Genomic DNA, 19,440 nt, shown 5'->3' with positions numbered 1-19,440 from the left:
ACATATCTGTGTGTTTAATCCTGTGTGTTTATGTATGTGTGTGTATGTGACAGCTTACATGTCTTTGTGTTTATGTATGTGTGTGTATGTGACAGCTTACATGTTTGTGTGTGTCTGTGCTTGTCTGTGTATGGAACAGTTTACATATCTGTGTGTTTGACACAGTGTGTGTTTGTAGCCACGCCCCTACACATACTGGACATGCCCACTTGTATTGTGGCGCAGAAACCCCCCTCCTCGAATCCTGCGTTTGCGCCTGATCTCAATGGTTATTTTACCCACATCTAATGGGATTTAAGTGTATTGCATTAAAAATGTTATGCTAACAGACACACTATGGGACCTAAATATATTATACTAACAATATTATGCTAATAGGTATCTTAATTGATGATATAATCTGACTACCTAGGCAACGTTAGGACCACCTGCTAGTGGTCCATATGGTATCCCAGTAACACATTCATATTGTGAGGTACCTGTTTCTATAAATGTCATCTTAACAGATATGAACTAAAGGGTACACTCTATATACTCTAATAGGTGTTAGGCACTCAGCAGGTTTATTTAATCAACACACCTATGTCATGATACAATTTAAGTGTATACATTTACAATATTATGTTAATAGATATATCAATCTAATGACAACTCTCACGTATGTCAGTAGATCCTTTGGATAGTGTTTAGTGGACTCCTCTGAACCTGAAGCTGTGTAGTGTACGTAATCACATATGCTACCAAAAACTCCATACGCAGTGAATACATGATGATAATGTATGATATAACACAGCACATAAATGAACTTGTGAAATTACTGTGATATGTCTCTCTGTCTACCAATTAAACGACTCCTTGACCGGCTTCCCGGAAGGGTTCTTTTAATCATCTATATCACATAATTTCTATACTTTATCACCTCTTTCTTTTAATAATTCGCTGACTTTTTTTGATACCTGGATGTAGGCTCTTTTAATATAATGCCAATAAATTGTGTTTTTATATATAGAGAAGGGACTGGAGTGCCTCATTAGCCAACCTCTTTCAGGTGTCCTTTGTCACCATTCTTGTTTTGAGTCATATTTCTTAGTTGGTATCAGACCTCTTTATATTGTTGAGGTAGATTTTACGAGGATGTCCTGGCCTTAGCGCGGTAAGAACCTTTTTCTGTTTTCATATTCAGATACATATCAGAATGGCTATTACATCTAGAACATTTTACTAATTTCTCTGGAAGAAGACTATTTTTACCCTTATGCACCAGCTGCATTACTACATCTTTCTAAGCAAATGATCCCACCTTCAAAACTTCATAATATCTTATTTAAAGATACTTATACGGCATGGTTAGCAATCGATAAGAATTTGAACAATGACCCAAAATTTACAAAAGTACCTTACATTGTGGGGTAACCCAGAATTCACTCCATCACTCAATAATCAGTCCTACAAGATTTTGAAAGAGAATGGTATCTTAGCATTAAAAATATTTTCGATATATACATTTCAGCAGTTACGGTAGATGAACCTATTTAAACAGCAGTATTAGGCTGTTTAAGCCTATGAGGCTGTTAGCTAGTGAGAATTCTTCTAAGTGAAATTCTTACAAGTGTATTAACTAGTATAGTTATAGATATACAAGAGATATTCTACATCTGACAAGAGTGTATTATCTGAGTATTCTAATCTCTCCTCTCTCTCATCCACATGTAAATATCTCATTCTACCACTGCTCAAGCTATCTCTAAAAGATCAATTGTGCAGATATTGTAGTTTATATGGTAAATATCTCATTCTACCACTGCTCAAGCTATCTCTAAAAGATCAATTGTGCAGATATTGTAGTTTATATGGTAAATATCTCATTCAACCACTGCTCAAGTTATCTCTAAAAGATCAATTGTGCAGATATTGTAGTTTATATGGTATGGTTACCCTCTATTTGTTTGTTTAAGAATTTTATTACTTTGTTTGTAGTGTGCGATTAGTGGGGGTTAACTCATGAAAGTGATCACATGGCTATTTGAACCTATTTAAACAGCAATATTAGGCTGTTTAAGCCTATGAGGCTGTTAGCTAGTGAGAATTCTTGTAAGTGAAATTCTTACAAGTGTATTAACTAGTATAGTTAGAGATATACAAGAGGAGAACAGGAGTGGAACATTCTACCTGCAAACACTGCTACATGAGGACAACATTCAACAATCAGCCCTGAGCTCTGATATCCTCCACCACCTGCATTGTTAACTGCCTGGACTCTCCCTGCTGGACTGTTTCTCACACTTATTCAGGCCTGCTGCAGTATTATGACTTGGTGATTCCTCTTATGCTGCTTGGATTCCCACTTTTAAACCACACTGTTGCTCCACTTAGCTTGAACTTTGAACTGGCTCTCTCTTGTCCTGTGGATTTGTGTAACTAGCTAAGTGCCCCTTGTATTATGCCTTGTTTTATACTATTGTCTTCCAATCATGCCTGATGTTACTGTTTTTTCTAAACCCACCCATCTGCTATCTCTGCTGTCCTTTCTGCTTCTTATTCCCTGACTCATACTTTACATCTCTTCTTCCTCTTTTCTCTCCTTCTACCTTTGCATTCTTTTTTTATTCACCTCTTGTGCTCTCACCATTTCCTCACTACACTTGTAAGCCCTTACCATTCTTGATTTCTGAATTATTTCAGCTGTCTATTCCACACCTTCTCTAGCTTTATCATGATTTACTCCTCTCTCACTTCTGTCCTCTCCCTCTATCCCCCTGCTTCCCATGTCGAACCTTTCCATATTCTTCCTCCTCCTCACTCCCTCCTCTCACTTCCCATCCCCATTCCTATGTCACTCCTCTCATCTCTTCTGTGCCCCTGGGCCCCTGATCTAACATGCTGCCCCCTCTTACATCTTTTCCTCTCTCCTCCCTTTCCCCACTCACACCCTTTCCCTCTTGTCCCCTTCGCTGCTCTTCTCTCAGCGTCAATCTGCTCCTACCTACCTCCTCCCTCTCTTTCCCCCCAGCTAATCTTCTCCCTCATGTCACTCCTACCTTTTGCCTCTCCCATTCATAAACCCCCTTATCTGCCCCATCTCCACTCCTCCCCCACCTTTTGCTCCCCTGCCCCTCATCTCCTGTCTGCTGACAAATCCCCTCTTATTTCTGCGTCTCATCCAATTCCAACCCTCTCTTCCTGTCATTCCCCTCGCTCCATATCTTACTCACCCTTGCAGACGAGCAACCCCAACAATCTCATCCACATCTCTCCTCTTCCCTCTCTTACACTATCATGTGGTCACTGGAATGCCAGATCAGTCTGTAACAAATTGACCTCTATCCATGATCTTTTTATCTCTAGATCCTTCAACCTGCTTGCCATCACTGAAACCTGGCTATCCCCTGAAGACACTACCTCTCCAGCTGCTCTCTCTTTCGGGGGCCATCTCCCACACACCCAGACCTGGGGAACGGCAAGGTGGCGGCGTCGGAATACTTCTCTCCTCCTGCTGTTCTTTTCGGGTTCTTCCCCCTGAACCCTCCCTCTTTTTTTCCTCCTTTGAGGTACACTCTATCCGCCTATTCCACCCAGTCCACCTTCGTGTTGCTGTTATCTACCGTCCTCCTGGTCCTGTCTCCCACTTGATCACTTTGCCACCTGGCTCCCTCACTTTCTCTCCTCTGACCTTCCATCCCTGATCTTGGGGGATTTTAACATCCCTACAGACAATCCCTCATACACTGCCTCCAAACTTCTCTCCCTCTCCAAAACCTCCAAACTTCTCTCCCTCTCCTCCTCCCTTGGTCTCTCTCAATGGACCTCCTCTCCCTCCCACCGCAGTGGCCACTTCCGGTACTATCTCTGATCTCATTAATTCACCTTTTCCTCTCTCGGACCACCATCTCCTCTCTTTTAGCATCTCTCCACCCCTCTCATCGTCCCCGGCCACCAAGGTTACTCTCACCAGGCGTAATCTTGACACAGTTGACCCTACCAGTTTCTCCTCCTCCCTGGGCTCGCTCCTCTCCCCCCATCACCCCTCTTTCTTGCCCCGATAAGGCTGTCTCCTTCTACAATCGCAATCTTACCGCTGCACTTGACTCTGTCGCCCCGGCTGTCACCGTCAAGCTTCGTCGGTCCCCGCCACAACTGTGGCACACTAAACTTACCCGCTATCTTCAAAAATGCTCCCGCAGTGCAGAACGGCTTTGGAGAAAGTCACGCACTCATGCTGACTTCCTCCACTTCAAGTTTATGCTTGCCTCTTATAGTTCGGCCCTTTCCCTCTCTAAATAATCTTTCTTCGAAGCTCTCATTTCTTCCCAATCCTCCAACCCCCATCGGCTTTTTTCCACCTTCAACTCCCTCCTCTCCCCTCCCCCTCTCCCACTCCCTACCACGCTCTCTGCTGTCGACTTTGCTACCCACTTCACCTCCAAGATTGAGTCTATATGTCATGACATCTCCCAGCAGTCCTTTCTTAGCCCACCCTTTTCCCCCTCCATGCCCATTCTGTCCCCCTTCTCACCCTCCTCTGCTGCTGCTATCTCCTTTCTCCCCTCCCCTCCAGCTAGCTCACCCTCCTTCTCTTCCTTCACTCTGGTATCTGCAGATGAAGTCCATACCCTTCTCTCTTCCTCTCCCCTCTCCACTTGCACACAGCACCCAATCCCCTCCCACCTCCTCCGCTCCCTCTCTCCCGAAGCCTGCTCCCACCTTGCATACCGCCGCAACCTTTCCCTCTCCTCTGGAAACTTCCCCTCCTCTTTTAAACATGCTCTTGTCTCCCCCATACTCAAGAAACCGTCCCTTGATCCTGCCTCTCTCTCTAATTACCGCCCTATTTCGCTTCCTCCTTTTGCCTCCAAACTCCTTGAACGGGTTGTCTACAACCGTCTCACCTCCTTTCTTTCCTCTCACTCACTACTTGACCGGCTCCAATCTGGATTTCGCCCCCTCCAGTCCACTGAAACTGCCCTCACTAAGGTCACTAATGACCTTCTCCTCGCTAAATCCAATAGACACTACTCCCTTCTTACCCTTCTTGGCCTCTCTGCTGCCTTCGATACCGTTGACCACGCACTCCTTTTGCAAATTCTCAAATCTTTATGGCTATGTAACACTGTCCTCTCCTGGTTTTCCTCTTACCTCACCAACCGCTCCTTCTCAGTCTTTACTCATGATTCTACATCATCCCCTCTTCCCCTACCCGTTGGCATTCCTCAAGACTCCGTTCTTGGCCCCTGCTTTTCTCCCTCTACACCTCCTCCCTTGGTGTCCTCATCCACTCCTTTGGCCTCCAGTACCACCTCTATGCTGATGATACCCAAATCTATCTTTCATCCCCTGACATCTCCCCTTCCTTTCAGTCTCGTGTCTCCTCCTATCTCTCGGCCATCTCATCTTGGATGTCCCAACGCTTCCTTAAACTCAATATTTCCAAGACCGAGCTTATAGTCTTCCCCCTTGCCAAGACTCTCCCACCTCTCCCCCTCTCTATTTCTGTTAATAACACTACCCTCGTTTCTGTTCCCCAAGACCGATCATCCTTGATTCCTCCCTTTCATTTAAGCACATTCTGTCCCTCTCAAAATCCTGTTACTTCCACCCTCGGAATATATCTAAGATACGTCCCTTTCTCACCACGGAACCCACGAAAACCCTTGTTCACTCGCTTATTATCTCTCACCTTGACTACTGTAACCTTCTTCTCTCTGGCTAACCTGATTCTCGCCTTGACCCTCTTAAGTCTATCCTCAATGCTGCTGCCCGCCTCATTTTTCTCTCCCGCCGCTCTATCTCTGCGGTCTCCCTCCAACAGTCACTACATTGGCTCCATATACCCTACAGAATTAAATTTAAACTCCTCACCCTCACCTTTAAAGCTCTTAGTTAATCTTCCCCTCCCTTCATCTCCAATCTCATCTCTACCTACACTCCTACCCGCCCCCTCCACTCTGCCTCTGACCGCCGCCTCACTACTTCACTGATCACCTCCTCTCACTCTCGTCTTCAGGACTTTGCCTGGGCTGCTCCCCTGTTGTGGAACGATCTTCCACGTTCCATCAGGTTAGCATCTACTCTCAATGGCTTCAAGCATGCCCTTAAGACTCATTTCTTTATTCAAGTCCATCAGTCTTCCTAACTTTCTTGTCCTGGCTCTCTCCTCTAGTTAGTACCACCCTTTATGTGTCTCCCCCTTCCCTTTAGGTTGTTAGCTCTCATGAGCAGGGCCCTCTTTCCTTGTGTGCTCCTTCTACTGTTCCTTCACCCTCTGTACCTCTTGGCCTGCTTCGCTAGCCCTGTTTTCCCTGTTTTATTAATCTTCGGCCTTCTTCTTGCTGATTTCTACTATCCCTTTCACTATCTGTCAGATATCATCTGATTTGCTTTACCCTGTCACCTGTGTTTGTATATATTTGTGTATCATGTTGTGTCTTGGTTCTGTTTTCTGTATATGTAATGTACGGCGCTGCAGACCCTTTGTGGCGCCTTATAAGTCAAAGTTAATAATAATAATAATAATAATAGATGCATGCTTTTCCACATACTCATTTCTATTTGCAAATCCGCTACTATGTTACCAGTAAACAACGAATGTTGATACGACGTGATGACAGCAATAGGACTAACCTTGAATGTATACTAGGTTTCTTCTGAATACATACATTTAAGATCAAATATTTATACACATATTTGATAAATACTGAGATAACTTCTTTGTGGTCCTGGGAATCTTGGCAGCAAGATCTTCTGAAGACGTTCTACTCTACATGGAGCACACAATGAAAGCTTTAAGCTCAGCAAGACTACAAAAAATACATATTAAAACAATTAATAGAGTGTATATATCTCAGATGCAAAGACAGCATATGGTAGCATCTAATTTTTGGAAGAAACTAATAAACCTTTCTGAACTTTTAATTTACAAGTAAGCCCACATTGAGAAGCTTTGCTATTCGTAGTTTTCAATGTCTGGAAGGAAGATATAAAGGACCTTCAGATTATGTCATTATTGACAGTCGTTGTTACAATGGCAAAAAAGGCAATTTTGAGCAGTGGACTTGGCATGCATCCCCGACTGTGATAGAATTGAATATGGAGTTAATGGGGACACTGTATTTCAATAGATGTGCCTCCTTCTTTCACATGGATAAAGGAGTTGAGAGCTTTCATGGTAAATGGGGCGTCTACATTGACACACTAAATGAAGCTGTTCAAACCCATATCATGCAAATCTTCGAAGGAACCAAGTGGTCCTTATTGAGACGGTTATACTGTATCCTATGATATTCTAAATAGAAATGCAGATTGTGTTAATACGCACTAAATCGGTATCATTAATTGTATTAGTGAGCTGGAATCCATTCCTCCCTTGTCCCCATTCAACTTTATCTCTTTGATCTCTTTCTCTTAAGTCTCGACTCCACTACTATACCTGAGAATTAATCAACATGTATGCTATGATAAATGACTGTATTTAATATATGTAAATGAAAATGTCAGGTTTTTGATATTGCACTTCCCTAAATCCTACACCCCCCCCCCGCTTCCTTTACCTTCCCTGAATATTGCTAATTCCCTCATAATCTACCCACATACCCTTCTTTCTTACCATTCTTCTCTCTATACCCAACACTCTCTTCTATGCATGTTTGAAAATTATGATTATACAGAGCATTGTTTAAATGTAAAATGCAAATATTGATGTATCTTTTGTGTTCTACAATAAAAAGTTTTTAAAAAAAATGTAAGTAAGGGGCACAGTGGAGAGATTATTTTGCTACACTCCAGAATAACCAAGCTCGTATCCAGGTCTCACCATTCAGAAGATTTTTCTTAAGTAGAAGATGTGGGAAAGCATGCTTACTAAAGTCTAATGGAATGCTATTTGGTGTTTCAAAACTAGGGGGCATATTCAATTACGTTTCCGGTCCGCAGGATCGCGCCGGAACGGGTCGTGAAGTTAATGCACGGTACCGCAATAAAATGGATTTTCATTCACACCCCATGGGGTTGCGTATGAAAATCTGCGTTATTGCGGTACCATATTACCGGAAATACTACACAGGAATCCTAATTCAATATGCCCCTAGGAGTCTTAAGAAATGACTTCATTTGGACAGCATCACTTTTGTTGATAATATCTATGTCGATCGTGGCAAAACTTTGAGTAGAAATTAATGCTCGCTCTTCTGGTTCTCGATGTTCTTGCTGTAGAGCTTCTAGATTGTAAACTAGATATTTTGCTGTCTCGGAGTCAGCGGTATCACTGTTGGCACATTTCCTTCTCAACAAATATCTTCATTCGCATGTTGAATTTCAGCAATAGTTTGACTGGTTTCACTTTCAACTGGGTTTGAACCTGACATTCCTCATCCTGAAGCACTTGTTGTTAGATCACTTGGGTGAGGAGCTTTATCTTGTACCAATGATTTAAAAAATTAAGTTATTGACCTTAACTTTTAGAGTCGGCTTCCATTGATTGTTGCCGTCACCCCCCGCCCCCATGCTCAGAGGTCATTTTACCTACCTCTCCTCAAATTTAACCAATGAACATGTTTAGGCACTAGGTTTGAACTTTAATTACTTGGAAATTGCCAAATTAGCAAATGGATAACTTTACAAAAAAACAGTAGGAACATTTTGAGGCTCCCTGCTAGTCGGAGGGTCGGGGAAATTTCTCCCCTAGACCCCTTTCTCTGGTAGGGCCTGCCTGTGGTTGGGAGTGGTATCTTTCTGGTCTTGCAACACAGAGCCTGATATAAGGTTTTGAGAACTCTGAAAGAGGTTCTGATATGCTTTCATATAACCATATTCTGGTACACATATTATAGTCACACCAAAATGAGTCGTCAGTGGCATACATGGGGAGAAACACAGTTTGTGAAAGAAAGGGACATGTACACACAGAGAAAATTAAGATACCTACACACACAAGGGGGGAGGTTTGAAGAGGCTCATACACAATTGGAGCCAGAGAGGCAAACACACAAAGGGAGACAGAGAAAGGAGTGATAAAGACAGATGGACACACAGAGGTGATTCAGACAACAAAACAATGAGGGACACAGATGGAAGAGGAAAGCTCCAAAGTAACCATGTTCCCAGTGGAGAAGAAGCAGATGTAGGTTCTGGGGCATGTGCACTGTGCACAGGAAGAGGATATGACCCCTAGATAAGAGTGTTTGCATGCAGCCTCTATGAAAAAAGTAGCATGCTGCCAACTGTGCATAGGAACCGGGGTGATCCTGCTGTGTATCCTTTCATGTAGACCCGGCATCCTATGAGGAAACATAAAAAATAAACAGTCACAAGTGGTCTGCAGAACCGGCCCAATATGGGACTAGTTAGTGGGGTCAGATGTCACCGTGACCCAGCCTGCCCCTGAGCTTATTTATTATATTACTTGATCCAACTAGTTCCTTCTTATTAACAAAGAATTTGGCTACACATGAAACAAGTTTGTATTAATCAGTTGCCAGAAAATGTTTTCAAGAGTTAGGGCCATGTTTAAAAAATATTGAGCACACAATGTTATGTTAGTGTACAAAAGTTTGTACCATTTTCTTCAAATGTCTAATAATTTAATTTTCGACTGCAAAGAAGTATAATTACTTTTGTTTTTCTTTTCAAGGATTATCAAGATAACTTTAAATAATTGTTGCATTATTATTTTTTGGGGGGTTTTCTCTCTTTATTCCAAGAGCAAACATCCACCACTGGAGCTGAGCAAGAGTTGCTGGAAGAGGAGCTGCCAGGGACACCAACCTCCTCTCCGCATGCTAGCCCTACACAGTCATCATTAGTGTGCTTCCTGGTAGAAATAAAGACACATGTCAAAGAGTCTGAACATCTGTTCATTTCCATAGTTACAAGCCTCCAAGAGATGAAGGACCAACAGGAGTGGATAATAACAGCAATAGAGAGGGTTGGCACTGCACTGGTGGCTCTTCTCAATCGGATGGTCCTCAGGGCCTTGCCCTGGATCTGGGAGCCTGAGCCTAAAGGAAAAAGAGGCATCAACTCCTGCCTTTGCTCCTGCAGCCCTTAGTGCTCAGGCCACATAGAGCCAGGTGTGGAGGGCTCAATGTAACATAGTCCCTGGGGGAAAAGATTTAAAAATAATTTTAATTTTACCACAATAAAAATTTGAGCACATTCTGTTGGTCTTGTACAATTAATCTTACATAAGGAATAGATAAAAGCAAAGAGCATGTGTTTTCTTTGGTGAAAATGGGCAATATATTTGGTTGAGTAGAAAAATATTTCCTGCATGTTGAAATCTGTGAGTCCACAGACAGAAATGTTATTATTTGGTTAATTCACATGTGTCTAAATATGTAAAAACTTATCTCAACCACATTTTGAAGCAGCATATATTATAGAAAATCGGATATTTCATTTTTAATTGCACTTACAACTGAAGTACTGTTGAATCACATAACCTCAGAAGTCTGATGTTATTCCAAGGGGGAAAGCTCCATTTCCATATTGTCTACCTCCTGCCCAGCAAGTTTGACCTCATCCTCAAAGAGCACGCCGGTCTTAATTGCAAAGTTATGAAAAACGGCACAAAGACCAAAAATGTATCACAAAACATCCAGCGCATACATGAGGGCTTACCAGGCTGGTCAAGGCAACAACTACAAGCTTTGAGAAGCCCATAATTATATAGATATACTGTATACTAAGATTGGATTTGTAAAAATGCCTGGGGCTAGGGTGTCAGAATTGCCAAGGCAGCAGAACCTTAAGCGTGCGCTGGTGGTTTACAATTAAATACATTTTTCTCCTTGTCTCACAATTTATAAAGCTTTGTTTTTCTGCTGGGTGCAGGACAGCGTAGTTGATGAATTGGGAACATATGGCTGCCAGCATGAAAACTCTATGCTTAATTGTTAATTACAGTGATAATATATTTTTTAAAAGTAGGACCGCAATTGCAGTGTGTGTACCATTTTGCTGTGAGTTTTTTAGGTGCATCTAGTAATAGTGATCTTAGGACCCTAATATGCTAGTCCTAAAGAGGTAGTGAAATCTATTAAACCTCACCAAAATGAGAATAAAACCCATGTCAACATAGATGTGTACACTTTCAGATACTATTTTCCTAACTCCCAGCATAGTACATAGTACAGGGACATTCCACATATCAGTAGCCTGTGCGAGCAGATGCATTGTAAAACATTTTACAGGCTTTTATTCTGTGTATGAAAGGTACACATCTGCAGCAGTAAAAAACCTGCATACTGTATATTACCAAATTTGGATCAAGCCCTTAATTCATTTGAAGTTTTCCCTATTGCTTTTAAATTACTGTTTGTACATTTCTAAACTTATTTATTATATAACATATGACAATAAGATATAGATGTTGAAACACTTAATATGCTCACCAATATAAAAGTGAGATTTCATTTTGTGGAGGGGATATGATAAATGTAGTAGTTGGAGATTGCACATCATTTGTAGGAATTAATGCATTGTGAGCTTGCCCAGAAGTAAAAAAGCTTATTATACACCAAGGACACAATTTGCGTTCAACTTCACATAAGCCACTCTAGGTGCATTTTATTGTGGAAGTACAGAGCAGCCACTTACCAATTATAGATGCTAGATCAATGAGTCAGTTCAATATTCGATAAAACCTGCCTGGTTGGATGACTTTGCACTTTTGGTTGACTCAATGTTAAAATTAAGTTTTGGTTTGAGATAAATAGATCTGGGTGAATTGAAGAGGGGCCAAGCCACAAATTGAATTATCTTCTGCATGCAACAGAACTGAAAACATTGATGTGCTAAATATGACATGACAATTAAGGGGTATATTTAGCAAAACCTATAAATGGAGATGTCACAGTGTTACCCATAGCAACCAATCATATTCAACCTATCATTATCTGTGCTAGATAAACGTTAGCTACACTCTAAATGGTTGCTACTGGCAACATATATAGTTTTCTGGTTTAGAAGGTTTCATAAATCTATGTCTCTTATCTTTCCAATGAGACTGAGCAAGGTAGCTTCCACTTCAAACCAAGAATATTTGGTTCAGCTGTAGCATAAATAACACTTTTTATTGTAAAAAGTATGCTTTAAGGACTCTAATCACAGAAGAGTAGATGATATACCTGCTTTGATATTTATCATCATCATCATTTATTTATTTATATATCGTCAGCAAATTCCATAGCAATTGGGGACAAACACAGTAATAAATAATACTGGGTAAAACAGACAGAGGTAGTAAGGCCCTGCTCGGAAGCTTACAATCTATAGGTTAATGGGAGTTGTAAACGGGAATAGGAGGATGTAATGAGAATTATATATTGGATTCTGTAAAAAACAGGCAACTGATGTAGAGACTGACAGAGCGGCTCAGCGCAGGAATAATGAGTTACAAGGAAAATCAGTCTGGCCGCTGCGTGGAAAATAGATTGTAGGGGTTTAAGTCTGTTTACGGAAAGACCAATAAGGAGGAAATTGCAATAGTCAATGCGGATGATGATGAGTGCATGAATTAGAGTTTTTGCAGTGACTTGTGTAAGATATGTGTTTATTCTGGAAATGTTGTTTCGATGTATGTAGCGTTATTTAGATATAGAGTCGATGTAGGGAAAAAGGATAGTTGGGAATCAAGGATCAATCTTAGGAAGCAAGCTTGCGGGGTGGGATTTATGGTCATGTTGTCAACAGAAAGAGAAATGTTAAGTAAGTAACTTCTGTTGGTGGGTGAAAATATTATTAACTCTGTTTCTGAAAGATTGAGTTTGCGTTGACGAGAGGACATCTAAGATGAAAATACAGAAACAGTCAGTACACGCAGGACAACACAGACGGTGAGAGATCAGGAGAGGACAGATAAATTTGGCTATCATCCAAAAAGAGATGATACTGAAATCTAAAGGAGCTTATTAGTTTTCCAAGAGAAGTGGTGTAGATAGAGAACAACATAAGACATTGTACTGAGCCTTGTTGGACTCCTACTGATAAAGGAAGCAGAGCAGATGTGGATCCAGAGAAATTAACACTGAAAGAGCAATTAAAAAGGTAGAATGAGAACCAGAATAGAACAATGTCTTGAAGACTTAGGGATTGTAGCGTTTGTATGAGAAGAGAGTTGTCAACAGTGTCGAATGCAGCAGAGAGATCCAGGAGAATTAGAATAGCGTAACGGCCTTTGTTTTTAGCAGTGATAAAATTATTGACAGCCTTAGTCAATGCAGTCTCTGTGAAATGTTGAGAGCGAAAGCCTGACTGAAAAGGATTCAATAGGTTGTTTGCGGAAAGGAAGTGTGTGAGGCTAGTGTAGGAAAGCTTCTCTAGAAGCTTGAAGGGGCATGGGAGCTGAGAGATGGGACACTAATTTGAGAGAGTTTGGGTCAGAATTTTTTTTTTCAGAATAGTAATCACTGCATGCTTGTATAATGACGGGAAGATACCAGTAGAGAAAGATTACAGATTTTAGTTAGAGGTGGAATGTGCACAGGAGACAAGGATCCACCGATTTGTGAGGGTATAGGATCAAGAGTACAGGAGGTAGAGTAGGATGATAAGAAGAGAGTAGATACTTCATTTTCATTTGTGAGATCAAATGAAGAGAAGGTGTCAGAGGCTGCTGGGAAGGAATTGAGTTGATTGCCGAGGAAGATGATACCATTTTTATTGATTTCCATTTCCCCACAATTCTCCTAAACTACTGTTATGTAAGTAGAAAGTATTTCTGATTTTATCTGTTTTATTTATATTGTTTGATCATGTTGACCATGTGTACTTTTTGAGATCATGTGAGTAAACACTATCTGATTAAACATTCTTAATACATTCTTGGCACATGGATTTGTGAAGCACAATGCTATGCTTTGTAAAATAAAATGTGGCAGGGGCTGGTGTGGGAAAGTTGCAACGCTGGGTAAGATATTAACATTCTGACTCCTCCATAGGCTCAGACGAGTTGTTAAATGCTTGCCAAAAGCTCTGCTCAAGTTTTTATTGTTTTTATTGTAGGCCAAACACCGCCATCATTGAACTTCAGAGAGAGGCCCAGGCCAGGGTACTTGAAATCCCCCTCACTAGAGGCCCTGCTGAACACTGTTACAATCCTTGACTTTGCTCATTTTGATTAAATGAATTGGTTATACTGTTGTTCATTACAATAGATAAACAATAAACCTGGCCTTTGAATAATATGTCAAATAAAACAATACTAGGAGAGTAGAGCTAGTAGACATCTAGCATTGTTTTGCTAAGTAAAGCAGAAGAATAGTGATATGATCCTATAGATTGTAAGCTTGCATGCAGAACCCTATTATCTCTCTGCCTTTATTACCCAGTATTGTTTTATTAATGTATTTGTTCCCAATTGTAAATTTGCTGGCGCTATATTAATAAATGTTAATGATGATGATTAATGTTAAAATGAAGTATCTAAAGATAATTCAGTCTCTGTGCTTAGCATTTGCAGAAGAAATGAACTGCTTGTACAAAAAATATATGGGGCCTGATTCATCGAACTGAGCACAATATGCATTTGTTTTCAAATGTACGTGAAATGGGTATACGTATGCCTGAAATAATGGATCTGGAGATACGTATGGTGATGGACACGGGTGTAGGTCTGCTGTACTCTACTAAACAAGACACTGCAGGATACATCCAATATACAGTATATGTCGGTGGTAATGGTATTTACGATACTGTAAACACAGACAGTGTTTACAGCTGCATAATTATTGTGAAACTGAACACAGCAACATGGAAAAAATACCTACTCACCTGTAAACAGACACAGCCCAGAACCGATGTCAGGAGATCAGGAGAGGGCGACACTTGCAAATGACATCACTTTCAACCACGACTTGGACATTTTGGGTATTAAAGCGGAAACGCATGAACCTATGTAAGTACTACCTTCATGTTAGTGGTTAGGGTTAGGCAGCGGGTTAGGGTTAGGCAGCGGGTTAGGATTAGGGTTAGGCTGCGGGTTAGGGTTAGGGTTAGACTGCGGGTTAGGGTTAGGAATACAATTAACATTGCCATCATGAAATTGGTCCGTGTGTTGGCGCTTTAAAAAAAATAAATCCAAGTCGCGGTTGCAAGTGACGTAATTTGGAAGTGTCACCCTCTCCTGACATCGGATCTGACCTGTGTCTGTTTACAGCTAAGTAGGTATTTTGTACATGTAGCTGTGTTCAGTATCGTAATAATTATGTAACTGTAAACACTGTCGATGTTTACAGCATCGTAAATTCGTACTAGATCCGTATATGTGGAATATAAAATCACAAAAGAATGCACATAAAATACATTTATTAGTATGTTATGAATGTCTACTGTACATAAAATACATTTTTATAGTTGTTCTTGATTGCAAACACATATAAAAGTATGCATACATAGCCATCATCACTAGTAATCAGCACTTAGACTAGACCTGTAGCTGGAGCAGGAAATATTATTATTATTATTATTATTATTATTATTACCATTTATTTATATAGCGCCACTAATTCTGCAGCGCTGTACAGAGAACTCACTCACATCAGTTTTTGCCCCATTGGGGTTTACAGTCTAAATTCCCTAACACACACACACACAGACAGACAGAGACAGACAGACAGAACAGAGACAGACACACAGACTAAGGTCAATTTGTTAGTGGCCAAATAGCCTACAATTATGTTTTTGGAGTGTGGGAGGAAACCGGAGTACCCGGAGGAAACCCACGCAAACACAGGGAGAACATATAAACTCCTCACAGATAAGGCCATGGTCGGGAATTGAACTCATGACCCCAGTGCTGTAAGGCAGAAGTGCGAACCAATATATGGCTGAAAACAAGTACTAAAGAGTTGCCCAGAGCTTGAATCGGATACTGCTAAGTGCACTTGAGATTGACACAACCTCACTGTACATTGACTACAGGCAAATGCCCCTTTCCCAGCCTGTTCCCTCCCTGAAATCGTGGGCTGCAGTAAGTATCATTTGCACTCGAAAATGAATTGAACACGGCTGCGTTCTGTGGCGTATTGTCAGGTTCTGGGCATGTGCAGAGTGATTTTGCGGATTGTGCACATAAAATCACCATTTATGTTCCTTGATGATTTAGGCACATAATATATTGGGACTTTGAGGAGAAAAAAATAATAAGTCCAATATAAGGTGAGAGCTATAGTGTGCTGGATCCTCTCACCTTTTGTTTGATTGTTTTACGCTCGATTTGTTTCCCCCTGATTGTACAACACTGCAGAATATACTGGTGTTGTGTAAATAAATGAATAACATATTTTTTTTTTTATTGTCTGACTCCCTTATTTTTGTTCTGTACCCCATTTTGTTGCAAAACTTCTTAATAAATATTTATTGATGATAAAAAAAAAATATCTTAATAAAGGCACATTACTTCATAACCCACATAACTTATGTTTAGATCTTCTATTATTTTAAATATGCAGTAAAAATATGGACAGTTAATTATGTGCATAGAAACACATATCACGACCTTCATGTTGTAGTAGTAGTGAGCAGTGTAAAACAAGACATTAATTCTAAATATATATGAATATATATATTTTACATATAATTGTAAAATGCTACAATGTAATATTTATCTATATGCATTTAGCACTTTTGTCATCATTTACTTATTAAAAGACTTGTCTGCAACTTAACTGCTAAGTGGAACAAGAGACTTGAATACAGTGGTGCAGCTGCAGAGGTCACAGGTGTGGCGGGGCCCAGAGGAACAGGAGTGCCAGGTTGCCACTCAATAAATATATACCAGCCTGCGATAGGTGGCAGTGCTAGGCACACTTCAATGCAGTGAGGTTGGTGAACAGGGCAAACCACATCCACCTAGAGCCTCCATGTGACATGCACTGTCTGGACATTGAGGCCCATTTGGCTATGAATGTTACTATGTTCAGAGTGTCTGTATATGACCAAGGCACCACATGACAATGTACAAGCCAGATGAAGGTTCTGGTCAAAATAAGAAGACATACTATCACTCTTGTAAACTGGAAAGTGGGAATGACTTGGGAGCCTATGCAATGTACTCTGAGAAATGTTGCTGGTGAACATGAGGGTCTATACACAATGGGCCTCATGGTCATAGCATTTACTATGTAATGTGATTGGCAATCATGTGGGTTCCATGAAATTTGCCTGGCTATTATGGTAGATCTGTGCATGTGTCTGCCAGAAATGCGCTCCTGTGCCTGGCAAGAGTGTGGGTACATATACTTATATTAGTGCCTCAGATTAATGTGACTGTATATTCTAGGCGTGGTGGAAGGGTACATGAAGACTTATATAATAGATACTTGTTTCTATGCACTTAGGCAGTAGTTATACTTTGGTATTGGTTTACACCTGAGACTGCTGTGTTTTAGCCCATGGGATAAAACATTTTTCACTGTTTTAAACAAAGTTTCCAAGATTGTTTTCCTCCTCACCAGAGTTTTGAAAACATAACATTACACTCCAAAAATTCAGTGAGCAGTATTGAGTAGAGCAGTACACGGCTAGTCTCATATAATGTTTGTCTATATTATAGATATTACTTGGTTTTAATTTCAGTGCACTTATCATCTCATCTATGTAAGTAAGCCCTTATTGCATGTTAATGTAGACCAGTAGACTGTGTAGTAGTTACAATAATTAGTGTGGAGAGGAATTTTGTAGATATTTTCTTAGATGTCCACTAACACAAGTTATAATAAGTATGAGCCTTATTACTTTGTTGCTACTCATGAGTCCATGTTTCCTGTTGAACATTCTTCAATTTTGTTCTCAGGGAGTGTTTGTATATTGCTGCTTTCAGGCATAGATACTGAGTTAGTGTCATGAGCATTCATAGATGATTTTCTGTATTCCAAGTACTCAACCACCAGATAAAGAATCATCCCAAGCAACATCATAGTAAGTACTATGTACAGCTTCACAGAGACACACAAAAGATTGCTGTACGCAAATGCTATGACAAAGCCAAGAGATTCCCAGAGACGATAATTGGCAAAGGCGGCTTCTTTATGATCATGAAATAAAACACCATAAAAAGCTGTTAAAGAAAAAAAGAACAATTATTTATTTAAATCATATCATTATATCAAACTGATTTTTATATACAAAGATCTATTGTAATTTTATGTTTCTATTTTAAAAGAGATACAGATAGAGCATTAAAGGGCCTATTTATTAATTAACAGGGTCTTGCTCCGTTAATTATCAACTGTCATCGCAGCGACATTTTTTGGATGAATTTAGTAAAAAATCATCCCGAGACAGCGCAGACGATAGGAGCCTGTTCCAGAGAGGACTTAATTTACATTACTATAACCTAAGGTCGCACATGCGCAAAGCCACTGTGCGATAGTAGCTGGAGGGGAAAGCAGGAAGACTGAAGATCCTTCAACCGCAATGCTTTCCCTATAGGTTAGAAAGGCTAACACCATCTAAAAATGACGTTAGGCCACTCTGCTTTTTGGAGCTTGTTAAATTGCCCCAGACCGCAATCCCCATTGAAAATTATGGGGACTGCTGTTTAATACGAACCTTAGCCTAATGCAGGAGATATCTATAATATCATACATAGCTAGGATACTTAAAAATGCCTAATCATGCAGAAAAAGCTAATTTTGCATGGTTTATTACTTAGTAAATAGGCCCCTAGGTATCCCAGATGATTTTGGCTTATTAAAAATAGCTACAAAGGAGAAAACAATACAGAGACAAATGGGAAACAAAACAAATTACAAGACACTGGCACAGACACAGGGGACAATGATGGGAAGTGTGTGTGTGTGTGTGTGTGGGGAGGGGGGTTAAAAGCCAAGGTTCAAAGGGAGAACAGAATTTCTAGGAGGGAACATGCTTGAGCTATCTAAATCACAATGCATATCCTGAAAACATAAGTTAGGAGGTAAATAAATAATGAATACAAACAATAGAAAACATAGTTCATCCCATACAATTCAAACAATAAAATATATGCAGATGCAGAATATGCATAATTTTTTTTGTATCATTAGTACTTACTGTTTTTGAACTTCTTTGTATTTTCTAGTATTTATCTGTTTCATTTGTATCAATGAGTGTCGTGAGCATAGAGAACATACAGTTATTTAAAAGGGTTAACCCGTCACATAATTGTGGGGAATAAGGCCTAAATCATAACTGGAATGTAAATATGGTATATCAAATTAATCCACTGATAAGTGGAGCTACTAAAGTGTAAAATGTGAAGCCAGAGAGTCTGTGTGTGTGTGTATTCGGTGGCTCTGCACATCCCAGTGTTAGAAGATAGCAGTGTCACCTGTAGCAACTTCAAAGGCCCCTGCAATGAGATATATCCTTGCCTGGGATGGAGTTTTAACACCTGAATAGACTTTTAGGAACCGCTCAGCATGGTGTCTGGCTCAAAGAGAGCATGTGCTGACTTGGCTATAGTAT

At 40.3% G+C, this 19,440-nt stretch overlaps 1 protein-coding gene across 1 annotated transcript in view; it reads right to left on the bottom strand.

The window, feature by feature from the left end:
- Window positions 1-15,280: 15,280 nt before the first annotated feature.
- The window catches only part of LOC142144514 (protein unc-93 homolog A-like), a 53,844-nt gene continuing 49,684 nt past the window's right edge, over window positions 15,281-19,440 (bottom strand). Inside the window, exon 8 of the mRNA XM_075203488.1 lies at window positions 15,281-18,049. Within this exon, the coding sequence (XP_075059589.1) occupies window positions 17,739-18,049 (311 nt within the window). The 3' untranslated portion in view covers window positions 15,281-17,738. The remainder of the gene's footprint in view (window positions 18,050-19,440) is intronic.

Source organism: Mixophyes fleayi, chromosome 3, assembly GCF_038048845.1.
Source record: "Mixophyes fleayi isolate aMixFle1 chromosome 3, aMixFle1.hap1, whole genome shotgun sequence".
In the NCBI taxonomy this organism is placed as follows: Eukaryota; Metazoa; Chordata; class Amphibia; order Anura; family Limnodynastidae; genus Mixophyes; species Mixophyes fleayi.
The sequence above is the reverse complement of the archived record's forward strand: the minus strand, read 5'-3'. Positions and strand labels throughout refer to the sequence as shown.